Genomic DNA, 24,319 nt, shown 5'->3' on the forward strand with positions numbered 1-24,319 from the left:
CTATGCAGAATACATCATGAGAAACGCTGGGCTGGAAGAAGCACAAGCTGGAATCAAGATTGCCGGGAGAAATATCAATAACCTCAGATATGCAGATGACACCACCCTTAAGGCAGGAAGTGAAGAGGAACTAATAAGCCTCTTGATGAAAGTGAAAAGAGGAGAGTGAAAAAGTTGGCTTAAAGCTCAACATTCAGAAAACGAAGATCATGGCATCTGGTCCCATCACTTCATGGCAAATAGATGGGGAAATAGTGGAAACAGTGTCAGACTTTATTTTGGGGGACTCCAAAATCACTGCAGATGGTGACTGCAGCCATGAAATTAAGACCCTTAACTCCTTGGAAGAAAAGTTATGACCAACCTAGAGAGCATATTCAAAAGCAGAGACGTTACTTTGGCAACCAAGGTCCATCTAGTCAAGGCTATGGTTTTTCCAGTGGTCAGGTATGGGTGTGAGAGTTGGACTGTGAAGAAGGCTGAGTGCTGTAGAATTGATGCTGTTGAACTGTGGTGTTGGAGAAGACTCTTGAGAGTCCCTTGGACTGCAAGGAGATCCAACCAGTCCACTCTGAAGGAGATCAGCCCTGGGATTTCTTTGGAAGGAATGATGCTGAAACTGAAACTCCAGTACTTTGGACACCTCATGCTAAGAACTGACTTATTGGAAAAGACTCTGATGCTGGGAGGGATTGGGGGCAGGAGGAGAAGGGGACGACAGAGGATGAGATGGCTGGATGGCATCACGGACTCAATGGACGTGAGTCTGAGTGAATTCTGGGAGTTGGTGATGGACAGGGAGGCCTGGCATGCTGCAATTCATGGGGTCACAGAGAGTTGGACACGACTGAGCGACTGAACTGAACTGAAAGTGATGCAACTAAGGAGTTAACACTTAAGTTGAGACTTTACAGAGCAGGAATCACCATGTGATGTTCCAGGGAAAGAGTACACCAGGAATAACCAACAACATATAGAAAGGCCCTGAGGCAGGAAGAAGGTTTAGCTCTTTTGAAGAACTAAAAGAAGGCAAAGCTCTCACAGTTCGGGGGAGATGAAATGAAATGGAAGGGATCAGCAGGGGTGAGATCATGCAAAATTTTATTTTATAAGAGTTTCGATTTTGTCCTCAATATAATGAAAAGCCAAGGTGGGCACAGAGTCATGGAAATGACATGGTATGATCAATGCTTATGTGGATGCTGCAGAGACAATGGACTGAAGGATCAGCATCTGAAGCAGGGAACCAATTAGAAGGTGACTGTAGTGGTTCAATCTAGTGACAGGAGAATAATGTACTGATGAGAGAAGGATTAGAAAGAGAGCAAGTAGAAAACACTGAGATCCTGATTTCTTTCATGTATCAGGATGGAGAAGTTCAAGAAAGGTTAGTTAGAAGGGACATCAAATAAGCAGTTGAATATATACTTATATCTGGAGTTTAAAGGAGAGACCCAGGAGTAGAAATATGTCAGTCTCTTGAAAGCATTTTGAGCCATGAGAATAGATATTGCCAAAGCAAAGAATACAGTTAGAAAGCCCAGGACAACACTGTACAACTCTGACATTTAGAGGATGAAGGAAGAGAAGGGGAAACAGGAGTAAAAGACATAGCGACCAGAGAATTAGGTAGGAAAGAACTCACTAGAATACAGTGTCTGACATCAAAGGAGAATGGGACAGCTAAACAGAATGGTGCCGAGAGTCAGGAGACTAAAAAAACAAGGAGTTTTTGTCAATCTAACACAGGCAGACCCTTTACCCTAAGGGAAAGCAACTCTGATGCTACTGCAACTCCTCTATCTGGCTTTCATTCTGCCTTGAAGAGACAGGTGCACGGCAGCTCAGTGGAGGGAGCGGGGCAGAGATACAGAAAGACACTTTATAAAACAATAAATGACACGTAAATTACACCTGTAGTGAAAGATAAGAGGCAGAATGAAAAGGGTTATGGAAGATGAAAACTGGAAAATTCTCACACAATTAATAATGTAAACTGTAGAATTACATCAAGAAACTATTCCTAGTTGCTTTCACAGTCTCAGGCACTTTTAGACTATTGTGTTTAAATACAAGTAAAAGAATGGAAAAGCAACATTAGAACAGAAGTTACAATTTCAGAAACAAATTCCCCAAATGAGAACAAAAGTACTTTTCCTCAGTAGCACTGATTTCTCTATGTTTTATCACCTTTCATTTTGCTAATGATGAAAAATGAAAATTATAAATAAAAGTGATTTTTTTTACTCCAATTATACAAAAAAGAAACCAAACTAAACTGGACTGTCAATTACTGTTAGTCACTACACCAAACTCAATTACATTACGAAATATGAAAAATGTACTAAATTTATTTAACACTAGAATGATATAATGTGCACCTTAAAAAAAACATTCTTTCTTACTTACACTTATAACCAAAGAAACCTTTGGGCTTCTTGCTCTCCAATGGGATAAATGTTCCTATGACGAAATCAGCTATTGCAAGTAGTAGAATCACCAAAAGAACAATCTGAGCCTGAAATTTTAAACGTTAAAAATCAAAATCAAACATACTGTGTCGATACACCAATTCAGTGCCACTGGAATATCACTCCCGTTAAGGGAAAAGATTTCTGTCTTGTTTTCCCAGAACCTCACACGGTGCTAAGCACAAAGCAGGTGCTTAATAAATTTTTGTTAAAGGAACCATCTCAGAATGTTCAACACATTGGGGGAAAATGGAGAGCAAAAGTAGGGTCATGCCAACTATTTCCATAGTGAGTTAAAGATGTGCATGTTAGATGCACTAACAACACAAATGTTAAAATATAGAAAAAAATTATAGTACTGGAAAAAATTATAGTACTGGTACTACCTTTAGTAACTCCCTCTGACATACCCCATAATTCATTTTTTCTTACATACTCTTTGATTACCTCTTTAAATGACTATTATTTCCAAATACTCCCCACCTTGCCAAATAGAAATGACCTTATATGTAAACGTCTTTGAAAATGGCCACTTAGGAACCTTCAAAATCTAAAGGTATTACCGCACCTTAGAAAATACCTAAAATATAAGCTCTAAAAGTTTGTACATTCAACATTTACAGAGGTCCTAATGATACCATTACTTACTTTTGCCTCCCACTCCATTCCAGCTACTGAGATACCTAGGAGGATCACCACTGTAATGGCTCCAATAATCCGGATATCGTTGATTTCATCTATCATAAGTATGGAATGTTCCTACAAAAAGAAAACAATAGAATGAACAATATTATTTACTTCAGCTAAATTCTTCCATTCTTTTTGAAACATTTTAGAGATATCATAGTTCTTCACAGACAGAAGTTGAATACATTCCTATTTAAGGAATGAATACGGAGATCTAGCAAAAAAAGAATGAATTACTGTTTACTATTGAGATGTCACTCAAACATCTGAAGACATCAAAAATATGATCAAATATTAATACTGCTATATTTATAAAGACTCAAATTTAAAAAATGGATTGCTAACAAGCAAAAAGAAAAAGTCATAATATGACTAAGTAGTACTAATAGGATTTTTTTAAAGTTACAAAGCAGAAATATATTTTGTATTCATTGTGGTTAATGAATTCAGCTTTCAACAGTCTCTTCCGTTGTATAAGGAAAAGAGATGAACACACTTTCATGCAGCTGTCCAAACTCACACTGTTCCATTCTAAGAACAAAATTATTTGTGGCTAAAATAATGATATTAAAAACATATACTAAATTAAACAATGAAAGACTATGAATTCTTAATGATTATACTGTTTGCTTACTTCCTTTTCTCTGTCCCTTTGGCCTAGGCAGCTAAGGTCAATGCCAATGCAATTATCAGTCCTTTTCAGATGTTACACTTCCTAATATACCATATACTACAGTATAAGAAGTTACAACCTAACATGAACAACTACAGCTGTCATTCAAGATTCTTCTCAGTTAATAAAATTGAATCCTATTTCTACTGCTTTAACTACACACATACTAATTACTCTTTTCAACTAAGTTCTTCTCAACTCCAGGGCAGTATCATCAACCACTTCCTGGCCAGCTTGACTTACATATACCAAATCAGACATGCCAAACTGAAATGCTCTGTGTTCTCTATCTCACGGTAAATGGCATTACCATCCATCTAAATCAGTCCTCTTTTCTTGTTCTCTAATTTCCCACGTCCCATCAATCAAGTCTACTTACTCAACCTATTAAAAACCACTCAAATACATCCTCCAGCTCCACTCGTCACTGGTTTAATACTCATCAACATCTCTTCTCCCAGGATAGCTACAACCTTTTAAATTGTCTCCATGTCCAACTGTGACTCCTCACAATTCTCTACACTGTAATCATGTGTTTCTTGAGGCACCTAATCTGATCATCATGGATCTCAACTCCAGATAAAATACAATCCAGGTTTAACAGCAAACAAGACCCTTCCTGACTTGATCCTTTCTTTCTTCCCTCTTATCTTGAACCTCGTGCCACTCTGTGCTTCAGCCGTACTGAAATATTTCCAGTTTTGTGTTTTTTTTTTTTTTTAGTAACACACCATACTCTACCCCTTCTAGGTCTTTCTTTTCTTTCCTATTTCCCTCATACCATATCTCACCTCTCCTTTCTGGGTGCTAATGTCTTGACTCCCGTCCTTTGAAAATGCTGTCTTGACACTTCTCTGCCACCCTACTCCTGGATGGTAAATTAAGTGATCCTCCTAGTTTGTCAAGACCTCCTGCAGTTACCCATTTCTGACATTTGTTGGTCTATGTCCCACACTAAACTTCTTGAAGGACAAGTTTTATGTTCCTTGCTGCTTTCCTGGCATCTTACGTGGTGAATGGCAGGTAAATTCTCAGTAAAGGTCCAGAAAACAAATGACTGGAAAAAGGTGAATTACCTTCAGCAACTCCACCACAGTTTCTGCAAATCCAACCACATACATGGCGACTGCGACAGCATTGGCAAAAGCGAAGATCAGGCCAATTGCACCGCCAAATTCTGGCCCTAGACTTCTAGATATTAAATAATATGCTCCTCCTAAAGAAAAGAAACAAACACAAGTACTAATGTTAGAATTTTAAATGTCAAATAATCCTTTCAATTACACAAGAGTTCACAAACACATGCCACCAGTGAACATAGCAGTTAAAGTAACAGGCGAGTGGGTGAGCATATTTTTAGGAAGAAACACCCAGAAAGAATTCTTTACAACCCACTTCATTCATAACAGTTCTGAACATCCAGAAGATTTTCCTCACATTAAATATAAAAATCATCCTGCTATTTAAGTCCCTACTTTCTTTTCTAAAGCTTAGATTAAAATGGCAACAGCCTCCTCCTCATATTCGGAGACATCAAGATCATTTCCCAATGATTTCCTAAGTAATATTTTTAATCTTAAATAACATTAAAAATGATAACTGACATGATTTCAGTTACTTAGTGTGGTAATTTGCTGAATGTGTATACCAAAGAAAAATGTAGGTAGCACAAGAAATTTAATGAACAGCACATACTGACATCCTGAAGAGACATAGTTTTATTATGTGAGTGAAAGTCACTCAGTCGTGTCCGACTCTTTGCAACCCCATGTACTATACAGTCCATGGAATTCTCCAGGCTAGGATACTGGAGTGGGTAGCCTTTCCCTTCTTCAAGGGATCTTCCGAACCCAGGAATCGAACCCAGGTCTCCCCCATTGCAGGTGGAGTCTTTACCAGCTGAGCCACAAGGGAAGCCCAGTTTTATTATAATAAAACTTAATTTATATTAATTTATTAATATTTATATATTTAACATTTATATTATAAATTTATATTTATATTATAAATCCTGCCTAAATGGCAGAGCAGACAAAGACATTACATGAGCTATTATCATGAAGCAAGTATTTTTCTAACTTAAATCAGTATTTTGATTCTGAGTCAGAATAATACTTATCTAAAGTCTCTAAAAGCTCCCCTAAATTTCTAATTTACTTTTGGTTTCTAGGTCATAATCAACTTAGTTTTAATAGTACTGAAGTTACATTAAGTTATATACATTTTTCTAGACACTGATGAAATATTGTTCTTTTTGTTGATCGGTCGCTCAGTTGTATCTGACCCTTTGCGACCCCGTGGACTGCAGCACATCAGGCTTCCCTGTCCTTTAGAATCTTCTGGAACTTCCTCAAACTCATGTCCACTGAGTCAGTGAGGCCATCCAACCATCTCATTCTCTGTTGTCCCCTTCTCCTCCTGCCTTCAACCTTTCCCAGCATCAGGGTCTTTTCTAATGAGTCAGCCCTTCACATCAGGTGGTCAAAGTATTGGAGCTTCAGCATAGTCCTTCCAACGAATATTCAAGATCGACTTCCTTTAGGATTGACTGGTTTGATCTCCTTGTTGTCCAAGGGACTTTCAAGAGTCTTCTCCAACACCACAGTTCAAAAGCATCAATTCTTTGGCGCTTAGTCTTCTTTATGGTCCCAACTCTCACATCTATACATGACTACTGGAAAAACCATAGCTTTGACTAGATGGACCTTTGTTGGCAAAGTAAAGTCTCTGCTCTTTAATATGCTGTCTAGCTTTGTCATAGCTTTTCTTCCAAGGAGCAAGCGTCTTTTAATTTTATGGCTGCAGTCACCATCTGCAGGGATTTTGGAACCCAAGAAAATAAAGTCTGTCATTGCTTCCATTGTTTCCCCATCTATTTGCCATGAAGTGATGGGACCAGATGCCATGATCTTAGTTTTCTGAATGTTGAGTTTTAAGCCAGCTTTTTCACTCTCTCACTTTCAATAAAGAGGCTCTTTAGTTTCTCTTCATGTTCTGTCTAAGGCAGTTTTAAAACAACATAATGAGGAAGTCTTAAAACCATATAATGAAGACAAATGAAACAACAGATTCTACAATTTAATAAATTACTAAATATGCAAACTTTATTTTGAAAATACCTGTAATAGGTTTTGGGGTTAATTTTATCAAGTTTCTCTAAATATTCTATAGTTTAAACCTACCCACCAAAACTTCCTCATTACAGTACAGTAGGCACAGATACAACACTGTAAAATAACTATGCTGCTGCTACTGCTGCTAAGTCGCTTCAGTCGTGTCCGACCCTGTGCGACCCCACAGATGGCAGCTCACCAGGCTCCCCTGTCCCTGGGATTCTTCAGGCAAGAACACTGGAGTGGGTTGCCATTTCCTTCTCCAATGCATGAGTGAAAAGTGAAAGTGAAGTCGCTCAGTTGACCCCATGGACTGCAGCCTACTAGGCCAATTAAAAAAAAAACTTTCTTAGTAATTCACTTTACCAATTAATCATTTTTATCATCTTTAAAATTCTGAAGAAAAAGAATTGCAACCTGATCATTTAGTATTAGTCTCATTTTTTAAAATGAGATGAAATGACAAAAATTTTCCCCAAATACTTTTGAACACTGAAAATTCTAATGGACTTACATATAATGACAATTTTAATGTCAAAGAGCTAAAGTTAAAGATATTAAATCACATAATTAATCACACAGAAAATCCCTAGAATATCACTGAGTGAACTCCGGGAGTTTGTGATGGACAGGGAGGCCTGGCGTGCTGTGATTCAGGGGGTTGCAAAGAGTTGGACATGACTGAGTGACTGAACTGAACTGAACTGATAGTTTATGAACATGTCATTTAATCTCAATATCAATAATGAATTAAGACAAGTATTATTTACCCTGACTTAATAGATAGGACAATTATGTCACAATAAAAGGTTAACTGAAATCAGTCAGCCACTCATGTATTTCAATAGTTGATAATATTCTTTAGAAGGAGAAATACACCAAGAGAACCTATAAAAGCATAGAGTTCAGTTATTACATGTTTAAACTTTTGATTTTCTGAAATTTCAAGGCTTTCTATTACTAATAAGAAAAAAATATATATCTTAAGATGTATTTAACATTGGTAAAGATAACTAGAAGGGAAATAATGAATGTAAGTAACAAATTCTGACATTTCAGAACTATTTAAAAACCTTCCACTAATTGGGATACCTAAACTTAAAACTTAGGACCTACCTAGTTCAACTACTTTTTAAAATATTTTATTTTTTTTAGTGAAAATAAAAAGTTACACATGAAGAATATTTTAAAAGCATCTGCTCATCTTCCTATCTCATTTCTATTCCTGTGTCCTTGAGGCAACCAGTTTTAAGAGCTTTCTCCCCTCCCTTTTTTCCCTTAGCAACAAATAGTATAAAAGATCTACTGCTCTGAAAGGCTGGTCTATTTACTAATCAACACAGAGTGATACATACCTTAAAATAAAATGTTTATTTTGTAATTAAGTAAAATTACACATTTTATTTAATTCTAGCAAGTACAATTGACTTTTGAACAACACAGGTGTGAAATGCACAGGTCCACTTATATGTGGATTTTTTTCAATACACTGAAAATTTTTTTGGAGATTTGTGATAATTTGAAAAAACTCACAGAGGAATCACATGGTATAGAAATACAGAAAAAATTAAGAACAAGTTAGGTATGTCATGAACACATACAAAGTATGTGGATACTAGTCTATCTTTACATAGGCTTAAGGTAAATGATACCTAATACGAAATTAATGTTAATTTTCTTTCTAATACATTAACTTTGCTCAGAGAATTAACATACAAAACAAGCTGTGCTCCGTCCCTCCCTCTCTGGTAATTAGAGAAACTGCGCATCATTGCAGGTAAGTGGTTTTTAAAAAACGTAACAGTGTTTATAATACTATACTATGAATATGACTATAATACTGTATGACATAAAAACTGTACAAGGATTCATTCATTAGTGTAGAGGCTAGGCTACCATGATACAATCATATCATACTAGGCTACAATAAAGCAATCATATTGCTGCCTCTTTGTTTTCAAGTGTCAATTGCTATACCTGTAAAGAAATATAAATTCCATTTTTCACATTCTCTTTTCATTTGTTAAATGTTTTTTTAGTTTCTCACATTTTAAAAAAACTTCTGTTGGAACATAGTTGATTTGCATGATGTCTTACTTTCAGGTGTACAACAAAGTGAATCTTTTCATTTTATCTCTAGTGTTAGTAATACATGTAACATATATAGTGTTTTGTAGCATATAAGACAATATTAATGCAGGTATTAACAAATGATTCATCTTGTAAAAAGATGATGTAAAACTTATGGCATCAGTATAGCATAGTACTATAAATGTACTTTTTCCTCACTAGAATTTTCTTGATAACATTTTATTCTCTCTGGCTTACTTTACTGTAAGAATACATGTATGTATGTATATATATAATACATATACATAAAATATGTGTTAATTGATGGTTTATGTTACCTACAAGGCTTCTGGTCAACAGTAATCTATAGTTAAGTTTCGGGGAACTCAAAAGTTATACAAGGATTTTCAACTGCATAGGGGTCATCACCATCTCTAACCTATGTGTTATTCAAGGGACAACTGTACAATTATCATTCCCATTTTAAGTATGTGAAAATTCAGGCTTACAGAGGTCAAGTAACTTGACCACAGTCACACATATAGTAAAGGAAGAAATGGGCTTAAACTCAAGTCTCTCTGAGTGCTTATTCAGTACAGTATGTGAAATTAAATAACTTTTTATTATCATTAAATAAGCTGAAGAGTATAAAAAATTATGATGCATTAAAAGGCAGCAACAGAAAAAATAACTATTTTATTTACAAAAAAAATCTTGTTGTTCAAGCAAACACAGAAAGTCGATAAGAAAAGATCCTCATGAACTCTCAAAATTTGGCAGTAAAATGCCGTGTCTTCTGAGTGTAGAAGACACCAATGAAGCACACACGAGAGCTGTTAAGTAATGACAATAGTATATACTGGGTTCTATTATTACTATATATTGATTTGGGGATACATGTCCCTGCAGCTTTCAGTAGATTTCACATCAATAAACAAAATTCTGACTAGGTTAATCAACAGCTATATGATTACTGGCCATAAACAAGTCACTATATATTTCGAAGAACTGAAATGACATAGCATTACTGACAGTAGTGCTGAATTGAATGTATGGACTTCCCCTAAATATGTTTTAAATTATGCAACATATTTTAAAGTAACCCACTAGTAAAAGAACAAATCACAAGGGAAATTAAAAAGTATTTTGAACTGAACAATAATGAAAAGAGAACCTATCAAAATCAGTGGGATAAACCTAAAGCAGGAATTACAGCTTTAAGTGCTAATATTAAAAAAAAATGACACTTCTATTGAAAGTAAATAATATGAAATCAATGATCTAAGCTTCTACCTTAAGAAAACAGAAAAAAAGGAAAGCCTAATGTAGAAAAAAAAAAAAAGTTAAAACCACAGTTGCAGAAAACAATAAAGAAAAATCAATTAAGGTGAAAACTGGCAAACTCTTTGAAAAAGTTGCCAGAACTATGACAAGAACAGTAAACTGAAATACTCCTAAGAAATCAAATTTGTAATACACACACACACATATACAAAACCACAGGCCCAGGAAGAAATAAGATCAATTTTACAAAAACTCTTTCAGAAAATTGAGGAAAAACCAATACTAACCAACACCCCTTATGAGTTGAGCTTAATCCTAATACCAAAACCTGACACAGATTATTACAAAAAAAGAAAAATTTAGACAAATATTTCTCATGATCATAGATTCAAAAGTCATTAACAAAATGTTAGCAAGTAAAAAGTAACAGAAACCATAATATTTTTTGACCAAATATATCTTTGATCTTTGTGGGGTTTATGCCACGAATGCTAGGTTACTGAGATTCAAAATACCATATAATTTTGATAATAACAGAACAAGAGAAAAAACCACATAACCGTTTCAACAGATATAGAAAAAGTGTAACAAAATCCAACATTCATTCATGATAAATACTACCAGCAATCTAGAAATAGAACTGTCTCAACCTGACAAATTACATCTTCCAGAACTACTCAGTTAACATCTTAATAGTGATATATTCAACTCAGTCCCCCTAAAACTGGCAACACTACAAGGATGTTTATTTTCACCGCTTCTTCACCATGGTACTGAAGGTTCTATCTATTTCAACAGATTGACAAAACAGAAGGAGAGGGAAAAAGAGAAGGAGAGAAGAAAACACTAAAGACTGAAGAGAGTATAAACCGTGTCTGTTCACAGATGATGACTCTATGTTTTGCAAAGTCACAGAACTAAGACACACAAGCCTACTGCACTTCTACACACAGTCATTAAAAAATGTGGAAAATGAAATTTACAACTACCATTTACCAGATGAAAACCATGACTGAGGGATAAACTGAACAAGACATGCAAGATCTCTATACTGAAAAATATACAACAGTGCTGACAGAAACAAGATCTAAATAAACAGGAAGACACCCCATGTTTAGAAACTGGAAGATTCAGTATTGTTAACATGACCATTCTTCCCCCACCAAAAAATTTTAAGAGTGAAATCCCAAAGTCCCAGCGAGGTTTTCTGTGTTTAGAGAAATTGAACTGCCAATTCAAAAATTTTATATGGCAATACAAAGAACCTAGAAGAGTCAAAAATTTTGAAAAAGAACAAAGTTTAAAGACTTAGAACTTATAAAGCTAAGCACTCAAAACAGGGTAGTCTTGGAATAACTGGTATCAGAATAAACTAATCAATGGAACAGGATACAATAAAGACAATACACAGAAAATTCGGTTTTCAACGACAGCACCAAAACTAATTCAGTATGGAGTAGATAGTTTGTTGACAAATGGTGCTAGACAAGTGGCTATCTATGGCGGGGTGGAGGGGAGTGACAGTAGCAGGGAGAAACACAATCTCTGTCTCACATAATGTGAGCCTGTTCATAGTTAAAAATCTAAAACCCATACTCAACAATTATCTGTTGATGAACTGAAATACAAGGAATATAAAAATTTGATCTTAGTCACATAGGTAGGTTTCCACTGATTTTAGATTCTCAGAACTACCTATTAGAAATTTGATGTAGTGTGGGCTTTTATTTGAAAGTGTACAGACCTCTGTTTTTAATGCTCCAAACCATCAAATGGTTGAAGAACTGTTCCCTTCTATTGCTCAGTTCATATAATACACTATAAATCAAAAATCAGAATTTATATCTCCATATTATAAAAGGCTGCCTGTGGTTGTCCTCTATTTCATAAATGAGTTGATATTCAGCGATTAATGGTTTGTGAACAGAAGAAACTCTGGCCTGTGAAATCTAGGAAACGCAGATCTGAGTGACAGCGGAAGCTGGCCAGCACCATCTGAGTTGCAGAACCTGTAAATTCTGTAAAACAGGAGCTTTCAAGAACACTGGCAGGAGTTGCAGGATGGGAAACAGTTCTGGGCTGCATGTGTCTATGGCTAGGGCAGGGAGGATGCCAGAGGAGAAGGAAGAGGGGACTCCATCAGCTAGCTGGCGGTGCTAGTTCTACTCCGTGGAAATAGAGGACTGAGGCGATGGTTCTCTAACTTGCCACTAATAGCTTCAAATAGTACCCTCCTCCCATTATTACTATAATCCAATCAAGACTGAAACTAAAAACCTTGCGTTTTCTAAGTTTTAACTCTTTTTCTTTCCCTATATGTTTCCGTATTATTTTTATCCTAGACTTCATAATCAGACACCGTTATACCTCTTTACAGGGCTTCCCCTAATAAGAGCACCTGTGAAGTACTGAATGTGAATCACCTTGTGCCTATAGTTCCAGGAAGCAGAGAATAGGCAGGGAAAAGAGAAACTTACAAATGAGACTATAGGATGACCTCAGCTAGTAAAGAATCCGCCTGCAATGCAGGAGACCCCAGTTCAATTCCTGGGTCGAGAAGATGCCCTACAGAAGGGATAGGCTATACACTCGAGTATTCTTGGGCTTCCCTGGTGGCTCACTCGGTTAAGAATCTGCCTGCAATGCGGGAGACCTGGGTTGGATCCCTAGGTTGAGAAGATGCCCTGGTGGAGGGCATGGCAACCCACTCCAGTATTCTTGCCCAGAGAATTCCCACGGACAAGAAGAGCCTGGCTGTCTGCAGTCCATGGGGTCACAAAGAGTTGAACGTGACTGAGCGACTAAGCACAGAACAGCACATTTCTTTACAAGTTGACAGTTAATTTCTATTTTTTTTAAAAACTATACTTCTCTAGATTCTACCTGTTTAAATCTCTAAAAGGTACTGTTAAAGTCAATGTAAAGGCTATTTAGTAACATTAAATCTCTCCTATGGCATAAAGAACACCTTTCACACACTTCCATGGAGTTGGAAGCACACACCTTATAAAATGAGAATAAAATATTATTCAGTATTAATGCAGAAAAATATATAATTCAGTTAAGAATCAAGATAAAACAAATTAAACTGTCAAACACTACCTCAAAATAGTTTATATTAATTACTACATGCTCAAGTTTAAAAGAGGACTCTTGAAAATGAAATTCTTAAGCAGAGCAACCACAGTCAGCAATATTTTGGGTAAAATATTTTCTTGTTAATTCCCTTAATAGTCAACTTTCAATCCTCAGTGATTGGGCTAGAGGGCATCCCATGCAGATATTGCTATTCCCATTGCATCTCTACCTAACTCTTTGCACCCTGACCTTCTAAATAATTCCAACTCTCCTGATCTCCTCTTATGCAGCCCTTTCAAGGAAGAAGTCAAAATTAAGTCCTCAGTGATTGGGATAGAGGGCATTCAACGTAGGCACCCCTGGTCCCACAATACTGAAAGATAACTCCATCTATACATGAACCAAGTCTGAAAGCTTGTTCTAAACCATAACCCCCTCTCTATCTTTTTGCTCCCTGCGAAATTATATTGAACAAGGATTCCTTGTTCCAGAGAGATTCCCGGTCTGGCATTTGCTGCTGTCATCCTCTAGTCTCACTTGTAAGTTCCTCTTTTCCCTGCCTGTTCTCTGCTTGCTGGAACTACAGGCACAAGGTGATTCACATTCAGTACTTCACAGGTGCTATTAAGTAAAGTGTTTACAGAATTGGGATACTTCAATTTCTTTTTCTTCTTCACTTATCTTGTAGAATAATTACCTAAAGGATAAATCTCTTATTAATTTCTTTCTTATACTGAGTCGAGGTAAGGAAATTTTCATTCAGAAAACTTGATTCACACTAGATTCTTTACCAATTTTCAAAATAAGTTAGTTCTCTAGCATTCTACAAAGGTAAAAATGAGGTTTTGTGCATCTGTGTAATGTCTGTGAAGCTAGGTATTTTATCTTATATTATGCTTTCATTTAAATCAGTTATAATTAGTAGTAGTACTCCTGTTCAAACTATCCAAAGTGTGAGCTTTTTCACGTTGGCTCCTCAGTCCTTTTAACGTGAAACAATAGCCTTTGTTATCTTCTTTACTTACTGATGAGAAAAGATGTCTAGACTTGTCTAGTACATTTCCTACCCAGATACGGAATCAATAATTTCTCCAAGGTCCCCCGGTTCCTTTGAATGAAAATACACAATGTGGCCACTAGGGGTGCTCACTGGTACTGGGCTGACCATCTGTGACAGGTGATTTTTGTGGAGAGAGCTAAGAAATACATTCTTTGGGATATGACTCATACTGGTGTTTTTAATTTAGAATCATGAATACAGAATAAAATGTCATCTCACCAGTTTTATACCTATATCTACTTTTTCCCATGTGGAAATACTGTTTTACTAAGAAACCAAAATAAATGCTGTTAGGGATCTCAAACTCTATGAAGTATATATAAAGGAGACAGGAATTTACATTCATTGCAAGAATCTATAGGAACTTTCACTGTAGATAATGCAGCTCACTTATATTCTATAAAAGATCAGCTAGGTTTCTAACATCACTGACTGATCTAAATGAAAAATGAATGCCTTCTAGCAAAGCTTCAAAGTAGTTGGTCATTTCTTTAAATTAATGGCTTCTCTTTTCCTATAGGTTTCATTATCTCAGCAAACATATTTACTTTGTCATTTAAGAATAAGTGGTAACATACGAATTTCAAATTATATAATTCCATATATTTATGTTTGTGTGTATATATATATATACTCCATATATATATATGGTTTTATTTCCCTATAGTTAGTTTACTCTGTAAATTGACTTAACATTTTGAGGGAACTCAGATAAAACTGCAACATGGTACTTTGTTGGGACACAGCTTCACGCATTCCACATTCTCATACTTTGTCCGTGTCCCAGGACAGAAGATTAGATACAAGTCTCTGAAGTATTTGTGAAAATATATGAAAACTACAGGCCTGGCGTGCTGCGATTCATGGGGTCGCAAAGAGTCGGACACGACTGAGCGACTGAACTGAACTGAACTGGTAGTAGTGCATGAAGTGGCTTTTCAGTCACAATGCAGGAAAATCTATACTTTCCAGAAGTTTGAACTCACAGAGAGAACAGTCTGGGGTTTGTGCTGACCGTGGGTCCATGCCCCACTCCCTGAGGCTCACAACCTAGATTTGAAGGGCTGAAGACAAGGAGAAAGTCGACAATGATTTGCTGATCCTCTCAAATAACTAATACTGCATCAATTTCTCCTTTTACTTCCATTCCCTAATAGTAGCAGAATGAAATGAAGCATGGGGCACCTAGTACACAAGCAACCAAGAATCTCTCAGCATTGCCTGATTAACTCTTGGGCATACCCACATCTTAGACCCCAACTTCATGTACACATAAAACAGCCAACACATAGTCATAACTGTACTGGTATGAGCTACCAGCCTCCCCTAGAGCCACAGTGATCTGAATCCTGTGGTACATAAGATATATGAAGACGACTAGGGTAAAATGAGAAGCTGAATCTGGTTCTTTCTCCAAGTACTAATACAGATAAAGCAGAAATTGTATGTATTTAACGTTAAATACAGATCTGCAAAATAGTTGAGGCAGATGGAACAGGCAGATGCCTTCCTCAGTTGATCTGCTATGATGAATTTATAGGAGCTGGTACACATCTTCTCTTCTTTCTCTCAGCATCTTCCCCTCCAGCTGAATGATGAGTTCTGCTTTGGAAAATGGATTTCTTTTTTTCTTGTTCTCAGGGGTCCCAAAGCCATTCTCCTGCTGTCTTGGGTATTCTTCCTGGGAAGAGTAAAACCTCACAAGGCAGATCTTGTGGGCTCCAATACAACAGGCCTCAGGGTACCCTCAGAAGAGAGCTGGAGTTCAGGGTATGGATTCAGAGCCCCAGGTTTAGCTTATGCAAGCTGTTAAGACCATGAGGAAAGAACTCTGTCTACATTTCCTTCAGTGGGGAGGAACGAGGTGACACCTGTATAATACTGACCAAATGCAGGCTGCACAACACTAATCCAAGGGCGAAATCCTGGGAGGAGGTAGCAAATGGTGCCTCAGTGGAGAAGAAACCCAGTTAGAAGCTCCATTCTTGCTACCAGACACCTGAACACCTGAACAATTTGAAGCATACATGTTTGTGTATGGATCAATTTAAAATTTATATTCAGAATCTACTTCAGAAGTGCTCAACAGCAACTTTCTTGCCTATATAGAACCTAAAATGTTTTTAAGATAAAAAATAGAAATATTTTAAAATCTGTTTATTTAGTGCCAGTAATCCAATGATGATGTGAAAAGACTGAATTTACCTCCTCGTACAAACCCATTAGTAGCTATTGCTGATGTAGACAGTCCTGTGATAGTTGTCACAACAGTGGCCATTGCTATTACAATGACTGACAGACCTTTAGGGAAAAAGAAAAGAAAACCTGAGAATACTTTTAGTCTCATTTAAATCTGCCACATCTACAACTGATGAGTCTTAAGTATACTGAATTAACATTATAACTTACAAATTATCTTATCTTTAACCGATTTTAGATCAAATCTAGAATTAGAGAAAGGACATGAAGACAACTGTCTGACACAAAGGAGAACGTAGCTTAGAATGATTCCCGTGGATTGAATTTCATGAATTTTAGAGCCTACAGATGCACTCAGTTACTTTGCCTACTCATTCTCAAATGAATCAACAGTATGTAACTTGACTCACCTATTCCAGCTTGACCCACAATCCATGACAATCTAATAAAGAGCATCACTCCCCAAATGTTTAACATACAACGTACCTAGAAGAGGAAGAGCCAAGTCACAGATGAAAGTAATTAAATACAATACACAGTAAATGCTCAACTAGCCAATAGCTGGATAACATACTTTTAAAACTACAGAAAGTCATTTCAAATCTCTTATCTGAAGATTTTCTTTAACAGATTTTTTTAAAAAGAGCTTTAGTGAGAGCTTCAATGTGAGCTAACTAAAGTATAAGTATGATGCAATATATGAGTGTGCATATATTTTACACACACACACACAAATTATCTGAAGCAGCAGAAGCAAATGAACAAGAAAGATACAAGGAATATTTTAAGACTTCAGCCCTAAAGAAGAGCAGTGTATGTTCCCCCCTTTTCAATCCAAGTAAGTTTAATTTTTAAATTACTCCTTCATAACATCCTCATTTCATAATTTCTAAGTAGCCTTAAATATTCTGTAATATTTGTCAACTCAAATGCTAACTATTCACACGTTTCAGAAACCAAAACTCTTCATAAAGACAATATCCCCAATTTATTTTTACTTTTATTTATTATGCTCATACATAGTATATAGTCTTCTGAAATGCTAAAATCTAAGACTAGGTAAACAATACAACCCAGAGCATAAAATGCTTTCTACCAATTAGACAATAAAACTATGACTAGAACTGGAACTTTCCCTCTACTCCCCTAAATGTCAATACAACTCTAATTTAGCGCTTCCAAAGTCTCAATCAGCCTGTCTACCTACTCTAGTTAGATCCTTAGAGCCTATTCAAACACAGGGAAAAAAAAACAAAGTAAATCTGAACCCTGGTTACCTAGACCTGTCTACTGATGTGATCTCAACATAAATATTTCTCCTATATTCTGCTGCTTAACTTCTACACATTTCTCTTCAAAAGACAATCTGGTAGCAGGAAAGGAAGCAGGCACATTTCAGCTATGCTGCCTGCCCGGCTTCCTTGATCCTGCTGCTCCCATCAATGTAATAGCTTCATACTTAATTTCTGAGAAGTGACAACATGTGAGATTCATAAGAGGTTATAAAATATAATTCAGAGGTAACCAAGTATAGTTCAATTAAATGAATAAGCATATTTCCTTTGCCCAATTTAATACCCAGAAGAAAAGGAGGTATAAGTTATTAATTTGGTTCTCCTTAAAAAACAGATAAAACAGTTTTAGGAAGAGAAAACATTATTTGAGAATTAATGATAATACTAGGAAGACTTTCTAATAAACAGAAATATGTGACTCTAAAATTAAGTCTACAGGTACATACTAGTACACCCTTAATCCAGCCAAACTTCACGACTCCTTTACTTTCCGCAGTGTATGTGACCACAGCCTCTCTGGTTGGCGTGCTTTCTTCTCCATTTGCAAAGCCATCCTCAAAAGGTTCCTGGTCATAAGAGGAAATGTGAATTATGCTTAAGAATTATTTAACATCTAAAACCACTTGATAAAACAAACATCACTAAACACACTTAACCATGTTTAAGGAGGGCACAGTACAGAATTCCAAGAATCAAGTTTCTAAATATTTTACCTGAAAGTGAAAGTCACTCAGTTGTGTCCGACTCTTTGCGACCCCATGGACTATACAGTCCATGAATTCTCCAGGTCAGAATACTGGAGTGGGTAGCCTTTCCCTTCTCCAGGGGAATCTTCCCAACCCAGGGATCGAAAATGTAAATCAATAAAGTGGAAGAAAACCTTAATCACTGAGTTTTAAATCAGTAAATCTTACTGTGACAGCAAATCCATTTTAATAATTTCAAATTTTAATTGCATTTTGGTGTTATCCAGAGAACACAAAGAATACTATTTGCTAAGTACAGGCTAGCCAGGTGGATCAATTCAGACCTTGTCTCTCTAGCCACAACTTCATATTGCCTGGATGCATCCAACCCATATCTGAAATTTCAGTGTTAACACTGTGAAACTCCTCTTTGGAACCAATGAACAGTTTTCTCTGTACAGTTGCTGATAGTACGACTCTGTTGACCCCAAGGTTCACTCCTAACTCCTGTCTTTACTCAGTACTTCATTCAGTGCTCTTCACTCTTTCCTAACTTTTCTCAGATTCAGACATGAACTGGTTGACACAGTGCATTTTCACAAGTGTTTCCCTCTAAGGCTTTCATGTATGCTTCATGTCTGATTCTATAATTCTTAGTTTCTGTTCTTTACATTCTCTTTTCCTGTCCATAGTTCCTTTTAAACAATCATTTTCAGTGGTTACACCCTCTACTGAATTCTGAATATATTTTTTCTCACAAAAATGAGCTGAAGCAAGTTTTATGTTACAACAGAGTGAAATGCATGTAATAAAACAAACTTCCTTTTTTTCTTTGACTTCTGTTAGCCAAGTAGATTCAAATGCATTGTTGCTGATGGTTTTTCAAAGTGCTGTCAACCAAGACCTGCTGTTGTTTAGTCGCTAAGTTCTGTCCAACTCTTTTGCGACCCCATGGACTACAGCCTGCCAGGCTTCTCTGTGCATGGGATTTCCCAGGCAGAGACACTGGGGTGGGTTGCCGTTTCCTTCTCCAGGGGATCTTCCCGACCCAGGGGTTGAACCTGCATCTCTTACGCTGGCAGGCAGATTCTTAACTACCGAGCTACATGTGTTTTTCATCTATCCTGGGTATACACACAGGAGAACTGCTGGGCCATGTAGTACCTGTTGCAGTGACTACATCTTTTCATTTTTCTCACCTCTTCTTCTCTATCAGACTGCAGACTGTCACTCCTCATTTCAGTCAATGTATCTACCTATTTTTAGTCCTCTTTCTCACGTAGAATTTGACATAAACCAGTAACAGATAAACATGTTAGAAACATGTACAAACAGGAAAAATATCATCAGGGACCTGGTAGCTCAGCACCCCACTTTGGCTTTACCTCCACTGTCGTTTATGTTCTAGACAGTAGGACATCACTGACAAGTTCCCCAAGCCCGTCCCCCAAAAGAGAACTGATGACTCAACTGTTCCATTACCCAAATAAAGCTGCCTCTTAACTCAATTAACTTTAAAATAGCCAGAAGTTCTGTAGATTTCACTCTAGAATATTTAATGCTCTTCAGTTATAAAATAACACTTTAAATTATTATATAACCTGCAAGTATTACAAAGAAAATTCAATATCTATAATAATAGAGAGACTTTCTATTCCCATTTCTATTAAAAGAAAACTAAAGATGTGTGTACCTAACAGGCTACTTTCTCCAAGGCTAAGTACTAATGTGGGTGTCTTTAATAATTCAGAAGCAAGATGGCATCTCAAAATTTTTGCTGTGGGTGTTTATTAGAATTCCACCTCAAAGTTGAAGATCTAGCAATAATTACACTACTTTCCACTATGAACTATATTTAAAACACAAAATAAGGTTTTTCTGCATGAATAATGTATTTTAAAACAAAGATGAATCCAAATAAACTTTTAACTTCCTTATCATGTTACAACACTTTAAAAAGTGTTATTAATCTTTAAAATACAATTCAAAAATTAAAATCAATTATGTCATTTATATTTAAATCAATAAATTTAAGTTAATGAAATTGGGTTTATAATTATATTAATTTCCAAAATAATAAGAAACCAATGTACAATACATATTTTGTTTCTATAAATACATTAGTTTCAGAGAAATACAGAAACAGTTGAGTATGGCATTTTATCTACACACGCACACAGACTATTATATACAAATCTTATTACCAGAAGAATTTCACATGTACGATTATGGACTATATATTATACTGACAGAAGGTACATAAATAAAATCTTTTATCTACCATTTTTAGACAAACGATTTTTTTGTTTTTTACTGTTTTTCATATAATTAATACAATGTCAAAAATAAATGATTTTTTGGATAATACCATATTGAATGAGATGGACCAAATTAATTTAAATATATTTGGGGAAATAATCTTTGAAAATGTAGCACTGTGAACCTGAACCTACAAAGCAGGGATTGAGACTGGGAGCAAGAACGGGGTGGGGAAGAGAGGAAGAGGCAAGGGAAACAATGGAAGACCCTCTCTGGAAGGCCCTCGGTGACAGGAAGGATTTCTCAATGAAACAGAGAGAGATACTGATCAATTACGTCAGTCTGAAAAGAAAATGATTAATTCAATTGGACATAATGAATTTGAGGAGCCACGAAACAAAGAGTTCTACCAGGCTATTAAAAAATTCATGACTGAAACTTAGGAGAGGGGCCAGGGATAAAGAGCTAGCGGGAGAAGCCGTGGGGAAAAAATGCAAAGAGAAACTTTGGGAGAGAAGACCTGAGTAACTGACCATGTCTCTGGGACAAAAAACATAAGAATGAAAGGGAACTCTGATCTCCATGGTTACCATTTCTTTGCAGGGAGTAGAGAAAAGTGGAATTTTTACACTATGGATACTCTCCCTTGCATATTCAAATGTCTACCTCAACTTGGTCATTCTTTTCTCCTCTAATCATGGTTATCTTTTGCTATACACTGCACATCCCACCTCCAAACGCCCAGCCAAACTTGCTGAAATACTATACAGTGTATTCATCAATGCTCACCGATCCGGCTTCACCATGCTACAACACTGAAATGTTTCAAGACATTCAAAGACTTCTCTGCTGCCAAATATAATAAGTCTAATGTACATTTTTTAGTCTCTGTCTCAAAGGTCTTTTGAAGTAGTTCATGATACTGTTGACAAACCCCTCTTTCTTCAAACATTTTTTGAAATACCATACTCTCTCAGCCTCTTCGCCCCAGCATTTAAATGGTAGAAGTCAATTCAACACTTGGTCTTAGCCCCATCTCTTTTTTCCACCCTATTTCTTCCCTGAGGTCATCTCACCAGACCAGTAGCTTTAACCACCATCTATATGTGACGAGTAATAAGTGATGGCTCCCATACATTTCCAGATCAGGTCTCCCCTCTGAATTTCAGCCCGCTATGTAAATACTGATGTTGTCACTTGAACAGTTCATTATGTTTACTACTCCAGCTCTTACCATATAAGAAAAAAAGAAACTGTCAATGTATCACAAACAACAGCTTTTTTCCAAATGAAAAGGAGAGGAAAGTAGTTTCTCTGTTTTGGATTAGTTTTTAATTGTTAAAGGTTTCAGTGAACACTTAAATATCAAAAAAGGTATTTGATCAGAAAGACAGTAAGTTCTTAATAATTAACATTGTTTATAATATAAATTAATTTAGATTTATTCTGCAATGCATATATTTAAGAATTTACAGTTTTTCAGTTTCTAATATCCAAAATTAACTTGTCTTTTAATTCACTGATTTAAAGTATCTTTTACATACCAGAATTCATAGTTCATATTCTGCATGACCTAAGAGAAAATACTACTTCAATACAAGGGGTTGGTTTAATGATGATTCCTCAGTAAAAAAAAAAAAAAAGAAATTCTTGCCAAATTTACCTGTTGTTTCTTCCCTAACGTTTAAGAATTTTCCTGAGTATTTTAGAGACAACCTAGGATGAAGCCAGGTTTCTTTTTACAATAATGGACAAAAACAAAGCTTTAGGAAAAAATACTTATCCAAGGATTTTTTTAATTACAGTTAAAAACGTCTCACTGGCTCTGTAACCTAGAGTGGAGTAATATCTTCTGTGTATATCCTCACCATGGGCACGCCAATGCACTTTTCATTGACAAATGCTTTAAGTACATATTACATTAAAAATGTCACAGTTGTTCTTTCTTTGGACATCCCAGTTATTTAAGTCCACAAAATTTTCATCTCAAGTGTACAAAGTAGTATAGATGGTGTTTGTGACATCACTAGACAAGGATGTGAATACCCACGAAAGATGATCGTGCAGGGATCAGAATGATTTATGATCACATGCTTTCTCCAAAGTTGAATAAAGGGGCTTATTATTGTGCAAAGGAAAATCAAGACTGTCTAGACAGTGCAACTTCTGAATACAGTTAAAAAATACTAATAACACATTTGGGCAAAGCCTATTCGCTACCTATTCATTTTTATACAAATTCATTCTGTTTTTACCATTAAACTGGTAAAAGCTTGGTAAAAAGTATCTCAGCTCAGCAATTTTAGATCATAGCAGGCAAAAGACAGTAAGCTACACACTTTTTTTTAAAATTTGGGAGGAGGGGAAAATGTTCCGGTTTTTATTGCTTTACTGATATTTTAAAGAACTGAGCAAAGCTGTATCAAACTATCTCTTGAAGTCTATGGCTACTAAAATATTGTTTCCAGACAGACTTAAGGCTGCTGAAATATGGACACCCTTTGAAGAGGGAAATGTTCCAATCCCTTAAAATAGCTCCTGATATTATTTTATTTGAAGATTCTACAGTTGCAAAAAGCAGTTTCTGGGCATAAACTACAACCACATCTTTCTATTCATTCATTAAACAAATATTTACTAATTGATTTTATTAAGAACCATGCTAGGGACTTTTCAGCCCTCCCAGAATTCATATTTTTATAGTAGAGACTAAAAATGAAAGGTAGGTTTTCTATCTTTTATCCAGGGCATTTTCTACTATACCAATAAGTCTCAACCAATCAAAGAAACGGTTGGGTGCTTCTTTTCAAGTCACAGCCTCTTTATGATAAAGTTTGTTTCCTATGTAAAATGGGATAATAATCCCTGCCTATGTGTACCATCTCCTTGGAGTCTCAAAACTATAAATAAAGATCAATGTATTATAGCCACATATAGCAGTAGGGCCTTCCTAGAGCTTGACTATCAAGTCAGCTGATATGACTTGACTGTAGTACAGCAATTTAACTTTGAGTGCCATGTGAGAAGTGTGAGAGTGTGACTCACAGTTAATACATTTCAGAAGGATTAGCAGAAAACTTATTCCCAGGTGGCCTGGCTTTTCAATGCCTGGCCACTTCTGAGCAATGACAAGATTACACACTCAGTTGACCCCACCAGAGTAAAGGCAGCAGTTTCCCTGGGGCTGCACACGTCTCAGCGCCCACACAATGCTGCTCTCATGGCACCTGGCGGGAAGCTCAAACCCACCGTGTGACATGGAGGACCAAAGTGCATGCCAGTGAGCATTCCTTAACTCTCTTACAACTAGGGACCCTTCTCCTTCTGTACCCACACTGTATCTCTCATATATATGTTGCATTAAACCTCAATCATGCTTTATGGTCTCATGAAGGCAAGAGGACGACAGAGGACGAGATGGTTGGATGGCATTACCGACTCAAT

The 24,319-nt window shown here is 36.3% G+C and overlaps 1 protein-coding gene across 1 annotated transcript in view; it reads right to left on the reverse strand.

Moving 5' to 3' along the window:
• SLC12A2 (solute carrier family 12 member 2) overlaps positions 1–24,319 on the reverse strand; it is a 93,214-nt gene that overhangs the window by 48,475 nt on the left and 20,420 nt on the right. Inside the window, exons 2-7 of the mRNA XM_052642968.1 lie at positions 18,377–18,496; positions 17,046–17,121; positions 16,642–16,737; positions 4,908–5,047; positions 3,120–3,230; positions 2,410–2,518 (exon numbers count right to left, since the gene is read on the reverse strand). Coding sequence (XP_052498928.1) covers positions 2,410–2,518; positions 3,120–3,230; positions 4,908–5,047; positions 16,642–16,737; positions 17,046–17,121; positions 18,377–18,496 — 652 coding nt within the window. The remainder of the gene's footprint in view (positions 1–2,409; positions 2,519–3,119; positions 3,231–4,907; positions 5,048–16,641; positions 16,738–17,045; positions 17,122–18,376; positions 18,497–24,319) is intronic.

The sequence above is a fragment of the Budorcas taxicolor genome, chromosome 7, assembly GCF_023091745.1.
Source record: "Budorcas taxicolor isolate Tak-1 chromosome 7, Takin1.1, whole genome shotgun sequence".
NCBI classification, from domain to species: domain Eukaryota; kingdom Metazoa; phylum Chordata; class Mammalia; order Artiodactyla; family Bovidae; genus Budorcas; species Budorcas taxicolor.